A 20,485-nucleotide genomic window follows, 5' to 3' on the forward strand; every position below is an offset into this window, starting at 1 on the left:
TGAAAAACATTTCGATTGATATTAAGGCGCAGTGGTTTTTGTTTTAGCCACATAGAATGCAGTCATAAAGACATACTTTTTCACATTGTATATACATCTACCCTATACACCAGCAAACCAGGTTATAATGATAATTTATTTACATCTCAATACAGTTATGCTTATGGGCAAAACATACTGAAAGCAGCTTACTATAAAACCACACAGATCATAAATAGGTTAGAGAGTACAGTACTTGCAAAGCAATAACATGCTAAACTTTTAATCTTATTGCTACTAAACTAATACAAGATGGCTACGTGATTTTTTTAAAGCACCCTCCATTAATATTGCCGTCCTTTATAAATATGAGTAAAACTGGCTGTTTATCTTCTTGCTATATTCTGTATGGAGAAATTATCTTAGATCAAAGTATTCAAGGAAGGGGTTGCCAATACTCGTAACATGAATTTTAGAAAATGATGCTTTATATTATGCTTCAATTATTTAACTTTAGATTTTTACTAACTGCACAAATATTAATTGTGAACTATGTAACTTTTTGTTTTGATCAAAATGTAAAATGGATCAATACACCAAATTTTCTCCTTACGTCACACATGTAATTTCCTGTATCTGTCAGCAGGGACAGTAAACCAGCCCAAATCTTGCTCCCTTTCTGCCACAGCTGTTTTAGTGAGAAGAACCTGCTGAGATGCACAAAGCAGAATACAGGAAGCGGACCTTTGTTTGAATCTCAACATAACATGTTTTATTGGGTCAGTTCTTGAGGTCATGAGTTGAGGTCATGTGGCTTGATTGACAGGACTGAGACCTGTATGTTCCATCTAAGATATCTGAATTCTGATTTACTGACACATACAGAGAGTTCTGAAATACAGTATTAGGAGCATGCTGCATATTTACCATAAAAAAATGTTAAGCAGAATATAAGTGAGGACATTTTACTTGTTACATTTCTGTAATAATACAACATTACATATGCCTATTAAAAAACATATAATAATACAGCTATTCAATTTTAAACCTTACGTTTCAGATGGGTTTGGTTGCATATCATTTATGGCTTATCGCTAACAGGTAAAATTAGAAAAGGAACTGGTACTGTTTGTAATATTTATGTGTCATAAATCATATTCTCTTTATTTCATTAGTATTGCTGCCCTACATGGAACTGGACAGTGATGATAACATGCAACTGTGTTCACTTTAAACTAGCTGAAATTATAGAGAAAGAAGGATTGATTTAATGTGTATCATGGATTCATGTTCTAACAGTGGACAGCAGAATCAGTGTGATGAGTGAATCTAGCATTCCCTTTATGCTCTGCAATAAACCATAGTAAAAATTAGTTTCAGGTTTATAGAGTTATCAGTCTTCACTTAAAAGCTCAAAAGCTGATTAGCTGCATTCAAAAATTGCATATACGTCAGTTTTAAATCCATGGAGTTTCCAAAAAAAGGTTGAATATGGCTTTTGTGATGTTACTTTGTTTGTGTGTGTGTGTTTGGTTCAGGTATTCCCTATGTTGGGGGGTCAAAATGTCACAAGAATGGCCACATCAGAAATCTTTGATCTTGTGGGGACATTTTTGTTGTCCCCATAAGGAAATTAGCTTATAAGTCCTATTAAGTGATGTTTTTTGAAAATGTAAAAATGCAGAAAAGTTTCCTGTGATGGGTAGGTTTACAGTTAGTGTGTGTGTTATTTACAAACATAGTAAAACAACAAAACCAAAAAATTGATTAATATAACAGATTGGCAATACTACATAAATACAACAAAATATGTTAACTTAAATCGGCAACAATATAAATCAAAAAGGGAATACAAACAGGTGTTTGTATTCTTGAAAAGGCATCAAATAATTAGCATAATAAGAGAACATCATTTTGTTTTACAGTATTGTATATTAAGGACCTTAAACCATAATAAATATAATATGAAAAAAAAATCTTACTGATTATTTTCTCTTCAATTCATGCAACCAGTCCTGCTGATTTTGATGACTATGGCATGACATAAAACCATTTAAAACTACTGATACAATTAAGACAATTAATTAAATTTTATATTACATGATAGCACTAAAAAAAGTATACTCGGCATGATTCCCTGTCATAATGGATCTATTTACTATATTTATAGACTACCTCCTAAAGTACAAAAAAACATGAGTGGAAGTGACATCACCAGTAGTTTGGTATATTACATCCATTTATTGGCCATCTACTCCTTGCCAAATCTTAAATTTAGACTTCTTTGAGAACATCTCCACATAACTATACCTGGAAATTTGTGATAGTAGACAGTAAAGTTCCCATGTAGGCATCAGGGGGCGCTACTCGCTCTATATATTGTGGCAAAGTCAGTCTCTTAAAGTTCTTTTTGACAAACACAAATTCAGCATATAATGGCATCCATTACCATCATTGTACTCCCAATACAATTCATTTGGAGATAAACATTAAGTACATACCCTTTAGATAAGCACATGACCTTTACAGACACCAACATTTTTAAAATCTTGTCCTTCTTTATCCTCAGAGAGCTCTTGCCTCTGACTATTAGTCACCTGAAGGATGCAGGACCCCATGTGAAGGTTTACATTTAAAGAGTGATCCTTAAAACCACGACGATAGGTCCACGGCTCACTTTTTAGCAGCCACTCGCCGTTTTCTAGTAGCCAGCATGTCGTAGAAAGGATCCCTGCTAATGCTTGCCCTGTATGAAGACAACAGTTAAGAATTATACAAGTGAATCATGTTATTAATAAAAGTACACATCCATATAAAACAATACGTTTCTGGAAGCAGCGAACCTGATTACAAAAAGTAAAAAAAGAGGTCCTTTAGGATGTGGGTGGCCCAGAGTTCCCGGCAGTCCCACAGGACATGCTGAGGCAGCATTTGCTGTAAAACAAGGCTAAACTGACCACAGAACAGTTCCACAATCCCAGTTGAGTCAGAGGACATGTGTTAACTAGGCGCCTATAAAGCCACAGATCTTCAATAATAGTACACATGGCCTTCATGTCACTATATACTATAAGACCTGAACATACATCATTTCAATTACAACTGTTTTAGACCAAGCAGGAAAACAAAACCAGAGCCATGGCCAACAGCAAGAGGTTAAGTGGTCTTTGGCTTCCCTTTCTCCAGTGATAAATGCTGATCTATCCTCAGGAAAAACCATTTAACCTTGAGAGGACGTGGGTCATTTTAGTCTTGTCAGCCCTTTAGTGTGATGTTTGTATATCCACCCGTAAAATAAGTTTCTTAGCCCTAAATTTTTTCTTTTTTCCAGTCAAAACATCCTTAAAGCAAGATAAATGTAATTAATAATTAATAATTCAAATTGTGATATTAGGAGTTTTCAGTGAATTAATTTAATTAATTGATTGATTTATCTATCTATCTATCCACTCATTCAATCAATCTATATATAATATATATATAAATATATATAATAGGAATGAACCTCACTAAATTGTGTTAGATTTGTGCACAAATTAAGAAATAAATTCAAAATTATCTGAAAGCAAGTCTTAATATCCTATGCAGTTTAAATTGATCTTATTTGAAGCATTTCTGGGAAACGAATAAAAAAACATTTCTGCAGTGCACAGCCAAGGTCTAAAACACTGGAAACACTCGCTTCATCTTATCTGCACGATGGCGATGTTCTATGATAAGAGAAGTCAATGCCCCTCTTTGAGCATCTGTGGGTGTGTGTAGATGACCTACAGCCGACACACATCGGTTATCTGAGAAGAGAATAATGAGGCCTGACACGGTGAAGCCTTACTTGATGGATTTGATCCACTCTTCCTTCTCTTCCGGCGTGGGTGCGGATATTCTGTAGACAACGTGATTCCCCTCCACCACCTTCCCGTCAGCCTCCGTCTTGCATGCCTTGATTACTTGCCCCTTATGACTGGAATTGTAAAGCTCAAAGCAATTCTGAAAGGTCAAAACATTAAACGGTCACTTTTACTTCTTCATTTCTTATTGACTATTTTAAGGGGACTAAAAGTAGGATTCTTCTTAAAGGGATAGTTCACCCAAAAATTTAAATCAAACCCTCAAGTTGTTCCAAATCTGTATGAGTTTCTTTCTTCTGCTGAACAAAAAATACGATATTTTAAAGAATGTCTGTAACCAAACAGTTGATGAGACCCACTGACTTCCATAGTTTTTTTTTTTTAAGTTGATAGGGTCCATCAGCTGTTTGGTTACCCATATTCTTCAAAATATCTTCTTTTGTGTTCAGCAGAAGAAAGAAATTCATACAAGTTTGGAACACCTTGAGGGTGAGTAAATGATGACAGAATTTTCATTTTTGGGTGAACTATCCCTTTAAATACTTCCTAAACAATATAGTTTAACCGAGCGCTTGAAGAGGAACATACTGGTTTTCTTGGTTCCTCCACCTCTCTTATACTAAGATTCTCCAGTGGAATGATCCCCCGAGGCTCTTTGTCCTGTGAACACATTATATACCTTAAATCCACTGTGTCTATTTGTTATTAAAGCAATTAGTCATAGGACTTAATCTGCAATATGTTTCCCTAACTGAGATTTAAAAGCATGATTAAAAAAGTGAGGGAACTATGTGCACATTAAGCAACAACTGTCTGTCTCTTGGTCTAAATCTGGCACACAGCTAGGGAAAGAATGCCTTATTTCCTTCCACTTTGCTGATGAGATGACACAGCGGGGAGGTTGTTGCTTTGAGTGTTTTTCTAGTTTTAGTCCATGCGCGTTAACTTTGGAGGTCATGTATATGCCAGTGTACTCATAAACAGACAAAATTGCATGTGTACACATTTTTAACATGCACATGACTCATCCTGCACTACACAGATTTTTGGAGATTCAAGGAGTTTAGAATATAGAACCTGTATGAATTTCTTTCTTCTGCCGAACACAAAGGAAGATATTTTGAAGAATGTCGGTAACCAGACAGTTGATGTACCCCATTGACTTTCATTGTAGGAAAAAGAAATTACTATGGAAGTCAATGGAGTCCATCAACTGTCTGGTTACCGACATTCTTCAAAATATCTTCTTTTGTGTTCAGCAGAAGAAAGAAATGAATACAGATTTGAAACAACTTGAGGGTGAATAAATGACATAATTCTCATTTTTAAGTGAACTATTCCTTTAATACCAACTGAAACTAAGTGAAGAAAGTGCCTGTCAAGTCATTTCATTGAGTCTTGATTTAAACTAGCCAGTTTGTTCAGGTCAAATCCCTGACGTTGTGCTTGTTTTGTCTTTTTTTTAGTGAGTGTGCTTTGAGGATGCTGGTGTCTGCTAAGAAACTGAACAAATCACTTATTTGCTGTTTACTCACTATTTTTCTCTCTGACTTCCGCTTCTATATGACCTTCCTTATTTTCACTCATATCTTGCTGTCTGTTACATTTCCCAAGCAGGAGATATCAAGCAGCTCTACTTACTGTTGTATATTCAAAGTAATATAGACAGTTGTCTGTCAAAATGAACCACCTCCTCTTCCAGGTCTTCACTCTTCCCCCTGCAAGTTCAAATACACAGATTAAAAAAAAAAAAAAAAAAAAAAAAAAGGGCTTACATAGTGGCAGAACCTTTACACTGTAAATAAATCATGGCATGACATGGAATTAGTATAGTCCCTGTTTCATACTGTACCAACTAACATTTACCAAAATATTTGATTATATTAAGGGATCTTTACTTAACTTAAGTGCCATAAAAGCTTTAAAGGTCTGCCAATGACAGCATTATCTATGCAATCCTGATAAACACTGAGAGATGCTGGATAATACCAGTATAAATTAAATCCACGCTCTAAAAAATATTTTGACCCAAACATGGGTTGAAACAACCCAACATTTTTTAGAATGTATAAAGAAATCAGGAGGAACTCAAGTTTGAAACCATGAAAGAATTATAGATATAATTAGACAGGACAGACAGACAGACAGACAGACAGATAGACAGATAGACAGATAGACAGATAGATAGATAGATAGATAGATAGATAGATAGATAGATAGATAGATAGATAGATAGATAGACAGATAGATAGATAGATAGATAGATAGATAGATAGATAGATAGATAGATAGATAGATAGATAGATAGATACACTCTAAAAAATGCTGGGTTGTTTCAACCCAATTTTGGGTCAAATATGGACAAACCCAGCCGTTGGGTTACATTTTTAAATTACATTTTTAACCCAACGTTTGGGTCTGTCCATATTTGACCCAAAATTGGGTTGAAACAACCCAGCATTTTTTAGAATGAGATAGATGGATGGATGGATGGATGGATGGATGGATGGATGGATGGATGGATGGATAGAAGTAGTTTTATGAGACAGACAGACAGATTAACAGATATACAAACCTAGTTTTAGCAACCATCCCTCTCTGTCTGGATTAAAGAATGTATGAGTTAGATCATTCCCATCATCTTCAGGAATTTTGAAAGGCTCATTCTTAATGCTTTCATATAAATTCTGTGGGGGGGAAAAAGACAATATGTAAATGCATGTTCTATCATTACATAAGTTGCAACTCTCTCCATCACAGCATGAGGCAGAGACTCACTCTGAGCAGCTCCTCGGGCAGATCTCCTCCCTCGTTGATGCCCCGATTCATGCAGATGAACCTTTCCACTGTGGGCTTGTCTCTGACATTAGGGTTGTGGAGGCTGGTGTTGAGCATGATGACGGAGAACGAGAGAACGTAGCAAGTGTCTGTGGAGAGAAGAAACTCGGGTCAGTCGGTCAGCTCTACAGGTCCAGATTGGAAAACTAAATGGAGCATGTATGTAAAGATATGAAGAGCATGCAACCCTCTTTTTTTCATGTTTGAATTTTTTATTAGTTGACTGCTAAATGATACATTCTGAAAGCAGAGAGTTTGATGCAATATACAGGCCACTTTTGAATGTTTCTGCATATTTATGCATGACTCCATGCTGAAAGAAAGATATTAATGCTTTGGACATTCACAGACTCTGTTTATCAATAAATAATACTTTTGCGCTTTGTTTAAACACAGTGTGTTTCAACATTGCCGATATTTATCCCTGCAGTTATAAAGCTGAAGTGGAGCAGATTTTGTACGGAGTGTGCTGTACTTCAAGAGATTGGGCCCGGAATGCAAACTGCCGGTATACAGTTTTAATATTATATATGAAATATTTTGGGAATGAGGCTTTTTTTACAAGGCTGAGTAAAAGCTTTAAGCCAATGATGGGCCAAAATGAGGGGTTCTGGTAGAAGTCAAGCTGACTGCTGATAGAAGCCATACTGTACCTGTGGACTGAAAGACACCTGGGTTACACTGGCAATATCGAGCAGCAAAGGCCTCCATCATTCGGTCTATCTTCTGTGCTTCGCCGGGAAGTCTGAAACTCCACAAAAACTGCCTGACAGGGAAAGATGGAAATGACACTTCAAATTATAATATTTGATGGACCTTTCTCTCAAGGAATTCATGAAAGTATGTATGAATTTATTTGCATAGAGTAACACAAGGACAATAATTGTCTCTGATCACATTGTGCTCTAATCATGGAATATTTTGTCTCCTTTCATTTTTCTTTGCGAGAAACATTCATTCAAAGTTTTCTAGTCTTTAATAATATTTTACCACATAATAGCTTTTGCAAAACGCTAAAACTGAATGTTTAGTTAACATTTTCTGTAACATTTATATAACCAAGGAAAATAAGTGTTTTAAACATTTTAAAAAACGAAATGTTTTGAACAATTTTCATAACTTCAAACAAAAACTTCTAAGGTGCCGTGCACACAGAATGCATTTTTCCATCTCATGGCGCTTTTTCCATTGTTTCTCTATGTAAACACGAGATACACGGCTTTGCTTGACCATTGCGTTCACATCTTTTGCAGCATTTTGTGCATGAAACGCCATTCTAAAAACATAACGCTCAAGTTCAAATTAGTTCAACTTAAAAAAAAAGAAAAAAGAAAGAGTCTCTAGACCTTGCATTTTTTTTTAGTTCTACTGACCTGCGTTTTTAACCACAAAAACGTGCTCCGTGTCAATGACAAATGACATAGGGTTAAGTTCTGGATATTTAAATACAATGCAGATCTTAAAAGATGATGCTCACATTAAAGGTGGACAAAACAGCTCTTACCTCAACGCTTGCACCAGGTTGAGGTCAGCAAACTCATGAAGCTCCACAAACGCCTGCAAAACCTTAATGTTGAAGTCATCTCTAAAAATAATGAGAAAAAAATGTTTAATCATCAGCCTACTTATTTCCTCATTTGCTCTAAGCTCAATCTCCAGAGATACACACTCGCTTATTTTTATCTGAAGTCAATCAAAAGAGATTGCTTTTCATTAGCTTCTTTTCTGTTTTCTACAACAGGTTTCACACCAAATACAAAATGTGCACAAGAACAATCATGTAAGACCATGTTTGGTTTTTGGATATAAAAATCATAATTTGAAAATATGTAAAGGTCTTTAAAAAGCAGTGATAGGAACATAAAGTGTAATGAAGAGATGTACCACCGCATATTCCTGATTACACAAGCTAAGACAGAACCACGTCTCCAAACTCAATAATTACAGCTTCCAGCTCCTCCTCGTAAATACTATTAACAGTAATTGCTATGTTTTATGACCATACTTTCTAGTAGCAAACGAAATGGATGACTGCGCAACTGTACTTCAGGCTAGAGCATAGCCAAGACAACGGTTATCAACTTGGACAGGATGCCTATGTAGACAAGGCTATTTTTATATCTAACAACTATTGCACTGTAGTTCAAGCTTACTCTCTCTTTTTTGTCTACTTATTCAGGAAACCTGCCTCAGGGGATGACGTTGAGCATCTAAGTTGTTGCAAACCTTTATGGCTTCAATCATACCTTCATTTGAATTGATATTGACAGATGTAGCACTGTTTCGAGGCAATAATAATGTTTTATATCTAATCATGTGCTGAGATATATATCGGTAAGGGCGAGATAAGGCGCCTTTATGCTGTCTGGGTGATATGCTAAATATTGTTTTGGACATGTGGTCATTCTCAGCTGTTTCAAATAGGGGAAGTCATTTCCTGAGACTGAGAGCAGGATCTTTTATGGAAAGGCCTTATCTAACATCACACATATATTTTACACAAAGACTGGTCTAGCCATGTGAGCGAGAGCGATGTGACTTACCGTTCCCCTAAATAATCTCCTATGACAGTTTTGTTTAAGCCTTCGCCTTTATAGAGGAACTGAGCGATGTCCCCAGGTGTGTGTTGCAGAAGATCATTCTCCAAAAGAAATTGGATTCCCTGCGAGGATGTTTGAGATGTTAACCACTTCATGATGTTTGCCTAAGCTCAACATAATACTTGACCCAAGACATAATTGTCTATATGGCAAGGTAAATAAAGAAAACAACCATAATACCTTTTTAGGATCCATATTGAATTTCTTTCTTCCAACAGCAATCTGCTTGTTCCTCTGAGTGCTTTTGCTGTAATGTGATGTAAAATAACAAATATGAACTAATATTATCTTCGTCTCAATACTAAACAACTCTTTGTAATCTGTAAGAACAAGAAGAAACTTACGTCTCCCTGACACATGTTAAATTCTCAATCTCTGTCATGACTTCTGAGATCTCAAACTTTAACCTCTGAAAGAATCAGAAAAAGTCGTAACTTAAGTTATAGCACTGGTTCTAAAGTTAAGTTAAGTCAAGTCTTAATAATCTCATACTTAATGTAATGTAAAATAAAACGCATTCCACCACACCACAAATAACATCCAGCCCCCATTAGTGGGAACTTGTGGTGAGGGTGACATGATAAATGTCAATCACTGAGATATCCTAATGACAATGACAACATTAAAGCTGATACCTCAATGTCATCTAGCAGCTCCTTTTTCCTTCGTCTAATGTTGGACAGTTCATCTCTCTCTTCAAGTGAAAGATCTTCAGGCACTGTTGAGAGACAATTGTGACATTTAAAGGTTCATCTAATAATATTAACCAAAAAAAGATTCAAAGAATCCAAAGAAGCTGTATAGCCATATCCCTGACCTAAACTCAATTCCCAAAGTGCTGTATAAGACATAAAAATCTAGAGCACATTTATCCTCATAAATAATGTTAATTCAACTAGCCTTGATTTGCAGCCCAAAACCGAGCAGCGACTCAATAAGGAAGCTTTTCATTTGGGCTGGAAAAAACAAGTGTTTTACATAGCCTAAGTGCTTCACTTCTTCAGGACACCTATGGTACGACCCCAAACGTACAGAGTTATCACATACTCATTTGCTGGTGTTGCATATCTCATTTGTGGAGGTTTCAGATACTTAAGTCACAACAGACAATTAAAGGAACACTCCACTTTTTTGGAAATAGGCTCATTTTCCAACTTCCCCAGAGTTAAACAGTTGAGTTTTACCGTTTTCGAATCCATTCAGCCGATCTCCAGATCTGGCGGTAGCACTTTTAGCATAGCTTAGCATAGATAATTGAATCTGATTAGACCGTTAGCATCTCTCTCAAAAAAAATAGTTTTTGATATTTTTCCTATTTAAAACTTGACTCTTCTGTAGTAACATCGTGTACTAAGACCGACAGAAAATGAAAATTTGCGATTTTCTAGGCCAATATGACTAGGAACTACTCTCATTCCTGCGTAATAATCAAGGAACTGTGCTGCCGTACCAGGAGGCGCAATGATATTACAAACTTAGTGGACACCGGTCACGTTGGAAGTTTCTTAGCTTGGGACTATTATCAGGCGCTGCGTAATATCATTGTGCTGCTGCACCCATGGTATGGCAGCACAGTTACTTGATTATTACACAGGAATGATAGTATAGTTCCTAGTCATATTGGCCTAGAAAATCGCAACTTTTAATTTTCTGTCGGTCTTACACAAGGTCTTAGTACAAGAGTCAAGTTTTAAATAGGAAAAATATCGAAACTCTTTGGTAATTTTTTTGAGAGAGATGCTAACGGTCTAATCAGATTCAATGATCTATGCTAAGCTATGCTAAAAGTGCTACCGCCAGACCTGGAGATCGGTAAAACTGTTTAACTCTAGGGGAGTTGAAAAATGAGCCTATTTCCCAAAAAAGTGGAGTGTTCCTTTAACTCCTGAACTGACTAATTTTTTTTATTACTTTCACAAGTAGGAGAGTGTTTTGCTTGTGGCTCAGTACTTGTAAATGTGGACACTATGAGTGCATTATGTAATTGTACCCCGGGCGCAGCAGGATTAGACAAGAGACGGGCTAATAAGAGGGGCAGGGGGGAATTTCCTGCGGTTGTCTGGTTCTGCCTCATGACAATGGAGAGGAAGTTGAGAATGAGTGCATGAATCAAGGTTTAACCTTAACAATAACATTATAGGGTGATTCATTGCAGTCAATCTGAGCTCTTTTTTCATTCTTTTATTATAAAAGCCATACTACATTTTAATGAGGAGCCATTTGTTCATTACGCAACAGGGTCTGGATATGGTCAAATGTAACTACTATGGAAGAAATGGGGTAAAAATAGAATATTCCTTCCTGATATGAACATTATGTGCCTATAACTTGCCTGTGGAGTTGGCAAAAATCACTAGAACAGAAGTAAATTCCCTTCTAATGAAATTAAGCCACATTTGCCTGAGGCTCATGGTGAAAATTAGTTTGTCTTCATTGAGGCATTATATGGAAGACATTATTTAAAGATTATCAAGCTGGTTTCCATATTATTCATATAATTTGTATGTTGAATTAAAAAATAAAAATAAATAAATGCTAAACCATCCGTCACTAGTGATGACATCACCACCCTGCACCTTGTCTTGTGGGGAAAACAGGAATGTCCACTGCATGCAAAACTGTCAATTCAAAGCTTCATTCCACCAGCATGAGAGACACTTTGCTTGGAAACAATTACAGCTGTTTGTGAAAAAGACTGCAGTGTATTGAAATTCAGCATTGTCTAAATTACACAAAATTCAACTGAAAATCACAGGCTATAAACAAAGTCTGGGGTCAGTAAGATTTTTTATGTATACTATTTGAAAAAAGATCTTTTTATCTTTTAACAAGGCTGCATTAATTTCATTTATTTGAGTTTGTTCTTGGGTGTTTTTGGACATGTTTTAGTTCTGTTTCTAGTGTTATAGTTTTTAATTGATTTGATTATATTCATGTTCTTTACGTTAATTAGTTTGTATTGTAGATTCCTCCTATTTTGTTTCTTCTTGAACTAAATCCAGCTCTTTATTTAATCCCTGCTTCAACCGATGCTGACAGTAATTCTGTGAAATAATATTACAATTCAAAATATTTTTCTATTTTAATATATTTAAAAATGTAATTTATTACAGTTATGACAAAGCAGATTTTTTAGCAGCCATAGGCTACTACTCCAGTCTTCAGAGTAATACGATCCTTTAGAAATCATTGTAATATGCTGATTTGGAGCTCAAGAAACATTTCTTATTATTATCAATGTTTAAAACAGTTGAGCTGCTAAATATTTTTTAAGGAAACTGATAAAAAAAATCCTGATTTTTCAGCGAATAAAAAATTCAAAAGAACAGTATTTATTATTTTAAAAATGTATTTACTGTCACATTTGATTACAAAAAAGTAAAATCATTGAAAAAAAAAAAAAGTTCAATCATCTCACTGACCCCAAACTTTTGTATACAATTTTAGGAAAAGATTAATTGGATTCATGTTGACGTTCTGGGTGTAAATTTGGATATTAAGGGTTTGCAGGATGCTTTGCATCCTGGCCTCTAACACCCATTAAATAAACACACTGGCCTCAATCCCTCTAACTATATCTTATCCTTATTCGCAATAGACTGCCAGCTGCTCCAAATCCACAGGCTTACCCATTGATATTAACCACACACTCAGACCAGGACCCACAGGAAAGGAAGTGTGTGGCACACATACAGTAGATGTGTCCCAGCCACTAGCCTATCCTATCCAAACAACATAAAAATGCACGAAGCGCCTGTAAAGGCTTATTTGGGCTATATGTTGGCCCAATATATATATCGCTTCATAATGCATCTGTCAATGCTCATGAAAATATTACAGTAATATAGCTGATAATAACCAGCTGCCAAGTTTCAGAGATTATATGAGCCTGAAAGACATGTTAGATGGTTTCTTATACCATTTAATTGTACACTTAATACCCTGTTTTTCAGAATAAGGAAAGATACTTACATCACTGTTGACCAGTGAGACAGATGGAATGAGCAGAGAGCTTATCTCTATTCAAAAGAGAAAAAAAGTTGCTTTCTGAACAGTGTGTGCTTCTCTTTATCCTCTTAGAGACCCCCGGATGTGTATTTATCGAATAACAGTATTAGCAAAGAAACATTTGGGATATACCCACAACATCTGCTTCTAGATTCACAGTTTTAGGGTGAGTCTTTATTCATTGGATGAAGCCAGGCAACCGTTCTAATGTAAAACCAACAACCCTGGACGTTTGTTTTATGGGTTTTTCCGAAAATAGAAAATGTAGCACCTCTTTATAAAATACTTTTGAAATAGTGTTCAAAAGTTATAGGTGAGCGAGATTTTCTTTTTTTAAAGAAATTAATACTTTTATTCAGCAAGGACGCATTAAAATGATCAAAAGTGACAGTGAAGACTTTTACATTGTACAAAAAATTATTTCTCAAATAAATGCTGTTCTTTTAAACTTGCTATTCATTTAACAATCTTAAAAAGTAGTTGCACGGTTTCCACAAATATAGCAGCAGTGCAGCACAACTGTTTTAAACATTGAGGATAAAAAGAAAAGAGCACCAAATCGGCAAGATGCCATCGCAGGCATAAATTAAGTTTTCTTTTTACCTAGTTTAAAATGTATTAAAGAAATTTTCTACAATATTATTGTTTTTACTGTAATTTTGATCAAATAAATGCAGCCTTGGTAATGCAGTCATAAGAAATTACTTATGTTTTAAAAAAAATCTTACAGACCCAAAACTTTTAAACAGTATTACATTTTCTTTTTTATAAAATATTATACAATAGACCAAATCTGTCTCTAACACCCACATCCCCTTCAATGTCTCTTTCTGCATTAACAAAACCTGCAAATGATAAAGACGTAATGCCCAAAAATGCACGGCTGCCGAATCCAACATTCCTGACATGAAAGAGATGGGGCTTTGGGACGGTCCTGACTCAGTGGGTGGAAAACTGGACAAGGCTCTTTTGTACTACTGACAGTTTGTTTTTAAATCTCCTGCTGGGACAAAAGGGTTTGACAACCCCAACAAAAAGTTATTTAGGTTTTTAACTTTCCACTTTCACATTTTTTATTCAAATATGAAAATATTTGCATTCAATAACAGTAATTCCCCATCCACTCATTCAACTGGTGCTATAGCTCATAAAACGTCTTGGAAGGCCCTCCAGACTTTCCTCAAATCAATTCCATATGTGGCACTTAGAAGACAACAAACACTGAACGCTAAAAGCTCTCTCTCCTTCTTCATCCAATGACAATAATCAGGATGCAACCACATGATCAATGTTTAACATCATCTTAAAGTCTGTAATATTCACAGATTAAACCTCATATCAAAATCTCAATCGACAGCAAACATAAACATCAAATCTTGTGGAGCATGACATCTCAGACCTATCAGTAATCAGAATGGATATTACACAGCAGTGAAATGAAAAAATACAATGTTTTTGATAATAATAACATGGCTGACATTGTCTTGACCTTAAGCAGATTTGCCAGGCACGGTGTCCTTCAGATCTCTGCTGGTGCAGTCACACCATTGATGAGGTTTTGACCACTGCCTGTGTCATCCCTGGTGCCAGACGGCTCCTCAGGAGAGCCTGGACCAGACACTGGTGCCATCAGACACAGACAATGTTAATGAGTGCCAGGCCACACGGTCTCTCCTTTAATCAGTCTGAGAAAGTCTGTCCCTTTGTTGGTCCTTAGAAGTAGTGGCTCCTGGCCATAATTTAGGTAGGGCAGATTCTTGGTCTTAACGCTAGTTTATGATAAACATTTTGTAAGCTTTATATTCTAATCGCTGAACAAATCAGATGCAATTTTGGCAGGATTGTAATGTCCTTGCGTTATTCAGCCAGAGGGTGGCGCTCTAATGGTGATTGACAGACATTAGTACACATGACAAAAGCATTGAATGCCAGTTTTTCAAATGTTGTTTTAGAATTTTGCAAGTTGTGGAGGAATTCCAGTGAGGAAAACAAAGTATATTCATCACAAACAGAACTGTAGCCGTATAAAGGCTATTCTATGGAAGCTTGTTTCCGCCACAGAATAAAAAATAAAAAAGGTAACTGCGACTTTATATCTCACAATTCTGACTTTTTTCTCACAATTGTGAGTTTACATCTCGCAATTCTGACTTTATTTCAGAATTGCGTGATATAAAGTCGCAATTGCGGGTTATAAAGTCAGAAATGCATAAAGTCAGAATTGCGAGATATAAAGTTGCAGTTGTGTGTTATGAAGTCAGAATTGTGATATAAACTCACAATTTTGAGAAATAAACTCATAATTCTGACTTTTTCTCTCAGAATTGCATGTTTATATCTCGCAATTCAGACTTTATAACATGCAATTGGGAGAAATAAAGTCAGAATTGCGAGATATAAAGTTGCAATTGTGTTTAAGTCAGAATTGTTTATAAAAGTTTAGAAAAGTTTATTTCTTCCAATTGTGAGTTTATAGCTCACAAAAAGATATAAACTCGCAATTGACCCTTCGCAAAAACCCGCCCCCCCTAGTTACTGTCGCTATGTCCGACAAGCTATGCCGCTCTCACGCCACACCTCATGCAGTGAAAATTACATCGCGGAGCAGAGAGGAGACTGACGTTAGTACACTCCGTTTTTCAAGTTCAAATCCTCCCATGTTAATCTACTAACTCTCCTGACTGCTTTGTCGGACAAAATGGCAGATGGCGAAGTATGATTGGTCAGATCACCTGTCAATCAAGCTTTCGGCGAAGGGTCAATTGCAAGATAAAAAGTTTATTTCTCGCAAATGTGACTTTATATCACGCAATTCTGACTTTATATCTCGCAATTCTGAGAACTAAAGTCAGAATTGAAAGGTGTTAACTCACAATTGTGAGATTTAAAGTCGCAATTATCTTTTAAAATATCTTTATTCTGTGGCGGAAACAAGCTTATGCATACTATTCACATGAGCATGTTTAAACTAAAGGATGTACGCTTTCATTAATTTTAATATGCTACTCCACATTGGTAGAACAGACATGCCAACTAGTAACTGACCTGGTGCAGACTAATATAAGCTACACATACCTGAAGTGGATTGATCGTCTTGGTCTGAAGCCGGGTTTACGTAAAGAAACGTGAAAATAAGCGCGGCAGTCTGAAATCTGCACCAATGACTCAATTAGCAAGCGCTGCAGTTCCATGTTTCACCACAGATTAACATTGGGAATTTGTGGGGTGCTGTAGAGCAAGGGAGGGCTCAGAGACCATGTGCTAAATTTGTATAGCCTATATCCTGCTAACTTTTACGACTTAAATTAGTCTAGAAAATCAGAAAAAAAGATTTGTTCCAGAATTCTGAACACATTTGCAATTTATTATTAATTCAGTGTATAGAAGTAAAAAGGACATCAATTTGTGGTTCTGATAAAAGGGCTCTCGCTCTCCTTGTCGCAGTCTTTCTTTGCAGTCAGCCATCTGTCACAGAAACTGATGGAAAATGGTTCTCCATTTGGTTTTTCCCACGGTAAGATAAGACAAACTAGCCATTGAGTCCAAGGCTTTGAAGTTTTCAGGATCATGATACAAGAGGAACTGGAAAGACCTACTGAGCTAATGGTACCTCTATCTCCTTGCTTTCTTGTTCTTGTAGACATTTAAAATTGGTCTTTGTCAGATAAAGTGATTACAGCTGTAAATCAGCATAGCAACGTAACTGGCTGCATGCTCAAAGGTGCTTGAGATGTCTGGCTTTTAGGTCTAGTTTCTGGGTCTTTTTTCTTTTTTTTACACTGATATACCTAAACAACTCTCACAGAGTAACAGCCTTACACCAAATCACTAGCATTATCTCCAAAGTAATATAGTAATTGCAAACAGAGTTATTGGAGAAATATCTGAAAGCCCACTGGTGCTTGTCCAAAATGTGTTCAAATTAACAAAATGTGCAAGCTCTGAAATCTTTCCAAAATGGTCATCACAAAATATCCCATGGACCAGGTGGCTACAATAAGTGTAGTAAAGTTACATTTAATTTGTCAAAATTTAAAATGTAATATCTAAAGAAAGAACAATACAAACCAAAAAAATAAACAATATCTTACAGTCCTTTAAAACTTACCATGGAAACCATAGTATCCACCCAAATACCATAGTTTCTATAGTTATTTGTAACTATTCTAGAAAAAAAATACATGAATATCTCAAATGGTGGAAGAAGCTTTCAGAATATTTCTGTCATTTACATTTTAATTTCAATGTAATTTCTTTTTTTTTTATTTCCTCTTTTAACTTCTGCTGCTAACATTGGGGTTGGTGGTGGTTCCAGGGGTGGGGGATGTCCATGGGGGGGTATTCTGATATTCAGATTCTAAGGCAGCGTAACAGTTTAATGTTTTACAACAAAATAGAGCGAGCTTTGGTGATAACAAACAAGTAAATATTGAATTGCTAAATTACATCAAAAGTGGAAAAAGTTGGACAAAAACGTACAAACGAACACACAAACTGACCAACAACCGCAACTTTCAGATGCCATATTTATTTTTTAAGCTCAACTTTTAAGGAATGGAACGCAGAGGATTGTGGGATATCAAAGGCAGCGAAGGATACATCTATGCTGCTTTCAAAAATCGATCAGATTAATATATTTTAGGAGACAGGAAGTGAAGCTAACATTGGATTTGGACTGCCATGATGCCTTTATACCTTGGAACGCATAATTTTTCAGCTTTCGGAAGCACCCTGTTAATAAATGTTTATAAATTGAGCGTATTGATTTGCAAAATGTAATGGAGTGGATTTAATAAAATAAAATAAAAACATTGTGACAAGCAATGCTCGTTGTTGTAGCTTCTTTTGGAACCATTTCCTTTGGTGGAGAAGATAACTAACTTTTTTTTTGTCTGAAATGTAAGTTACTTTATTGTTTGTTGAACTGTTGTATAAAGCAACATCACTCTCCCAGTTGTGTTGTTGTGTTGAATGTCAACCCCGCTGGTTATATTACAATGCAACCGCAGCATGGCACTCATGTGACACTGCTCAATTCTAAAAGCAGCATTTTCTAATTAATAAAATTTGTTATTTATGCAGAGCTCTATAAAAAACGAGCACTTGACTAATTAAATGCCTCATTATCCCTCTTGGCACCACAGCTGTACTCATAAACATCTCGCGAGCTACTTCAAAGAATCTCCACATCAAACAAACTGACGACCTACATATGGACAGCCATGAACGGAATAAGACTGATGTTCAAATTCCTATCAAACACTGTGACAACATATTGACAATAAGAACACAATTTCAAGTAAAAATTAAACACCTTTCATATAAAGCAGAAACTGTTAAAGTGTAAATAAAGTAGGCTATCACTAATGATCCAGTCGATGATAATAATAAAGCCTATTAAAAGTAAGAATAGTAGAAAATATTATATTAAAATGTACTTTTTTCTTCGTACACACCCCGTGTTGTGCTGATGAATAATGGTTATATTCACAGTGAGGAAACCGAGTGAGTTGTCTATATAGTATTTGGGCATCAAAGCGCGTTTCCAATCAACAGCACGCGCCTTACGCGCAAACATGCTGTCTAGATAGGCAGCTCACTCGGTTTGAGACAAACCAGAGACTGACAGCTGCTTATGCTGGAACAGCATAAAAAAAAAACAGAAACAGAAACCTTACCTCGGTTATCTTCATCCATGTTAATGCTGCGAAGAGACTTGATGTAAATAACGTCCTGCAGTAACAGATTACAACCCTAATATTCTCACACTGGTCAAAATTAAATCACATTAGGATACACACTGAGCTCAGCGTAACCCAGTTGAGGGGCAGCATTAAATGTAATTCGCATAATCCATAAATTGCTGCATAGACGGACATAAATCCTGGTGAAACGAATTAATATGCAGCCCGCTGTACGCCAGCTTCCATCCGCCTTCATCCACAGAGAGACTGTGAGAAGAAACAGCTTCATTTAGCCAACGAATAGAGGCTCCGCCCATCCCCATAATCTATGAGTATAGCTATACTATGACTGATGAGTGATTGCGTCCTGGTCTTTACATCTACTCTAAATAAGCAATGTCAGGCAAACGTCTCGAGGGCAAGTCAGAAGAATATATATATTATATACTGGCGACATATTGTATATATTAAAATAAAATCCAAAAGAATGTATTTCAACATTCTATATGTCTATATTTTTGTTTAGTCATTCTATGTTGATGTTGAAAGAGAGAAAGGCATGCTTTATATTTATTTTATATTATATGATAATTATTTTATTCAAAATAATATAATATGACCTCAAACTAAATATAATGGTCTCTAAATGGAACTAAATATGTCCTGGAAAAAGACCTAATGAGGTAATATACAATATCCTGAGCTTCATATGCAAGAGTGATGTCAGCAAGAGGTGAAGATTACCAGGCCCCTACAATGACTGTACGAAATACAGGAACTTGCCTGTTTTCCGGACACCTCTTGTCAGCTAGTATTAGTCACACAATTTCCCAGGTAAGCTGAGGTCATGGTCTCTCCAAGTTCTCCGCTTTTGTGTCATGAATTTCAGTTCTTACATTTTATCAATTCCATCTTAAGTGCAAAGAGTTTTGTGGCTTTCCGAAAAATCTTGCAACATCCAAATAGCTTAAAAAGGTGATTGCCACTTTTAAGCAACAACCTCTGATATTTCAGTTCATTTACATGGATTTGAATGCCCCACTATTTGGAATTCTTAACAAACAGGTTTTGTTTTGCCGTTGGCATAATTTAGTCAAAGGAACTTTGTTGTAAACCTTCTGTTCAAAAGTGTTGTCCCTGTGTCTCCTAAACTGACTTTTAATTATTTAAATGATCACATCCGAATATGTTATGCAAGATATTACTGGATATGAGAATCAAAAGAGCAGAACGTAATGTTCTGTGACTGCAGCACACAGCCAGGCCCTGTGCGAGAGGAAAGAACTATGAAGTAGGTGTAGGGAAAACAGGGGCTTCAGGGTGGGAATGACATCCTGTGTGGGAAACAGATATCCGCTGAAGCTCATGAAGATAATGTTGTTTGCATTTTCTTCCTTTTTTCCAGGGCAAAAAAAAAAAAAAAAAAACTCTCCCATGAACTTCACTTGTAACACCCAGTTCACTCTTGCGAAACAAAGATGCACATTTATTTGGTTTAATAATGGAGCTGGTGCTGAATAGACTTATC

At 36.1% G+C, this 20,485-nt stretch overlaps 2 protein-coding genes across 2 annotated transcripts in view; both read right to left on the reverse strand.

The window, feature by feature from the left end:
* Window positions 1-20,485, reverse strand: part of rsph10b (radial spoke head 10 homolog B) — a 231,345-nt gene that overhangs the window by 41,439 nt on the left and 169,421 nt on the right. The gene's annotated exons all lie outside the window — the stretch shown is intronic.
* Window positions 119-19,278, reverse strand: cyth3a (cytohesin 3a). The gene is made up of 13 exons (XM_079596135.1): window positions 18,952-19,278; window positions 9,901-9,983; window positions 9,610-9,674; window positions 9,446-9,512; window positions 9,209-9,327; window positions 8,170-8,250; window positions 7,319-7,431; window positions 6,606-6,754; window positions 6,403-6,514; window positions 5,469-5,545; window positions 4,416-4,487; window positions 3,812-3,966; window positions 119-2,725 (listed from the first exon to the last, which is right to left on the reverse strand). The coding sequence occupies exons 1-13, from the start codon at window positions 18,968-18,970 to the stop codon at window positions 2,653-2,655; spliced, it is 1,185 nt and encodes a 394-aa protein (XP_079452261.1). The 5' UTR covers window positions 18,971-19,278; the 3' UTR covers window positions 119-2,652.

The sequence above is a fragment of the Phoxinus phoxinus genome (genome assembly GCF_949152265.1).
Source record: "Phoxinus phoxinus genome assembly, chromosome: 21".
Taxonomy (NCBI): Eukaryota; Metazoa; Chordata; class Actinopteri; order Cypriniformes; family Leuciscidae; genus Phoxinus; species Phoxinus phoxinus.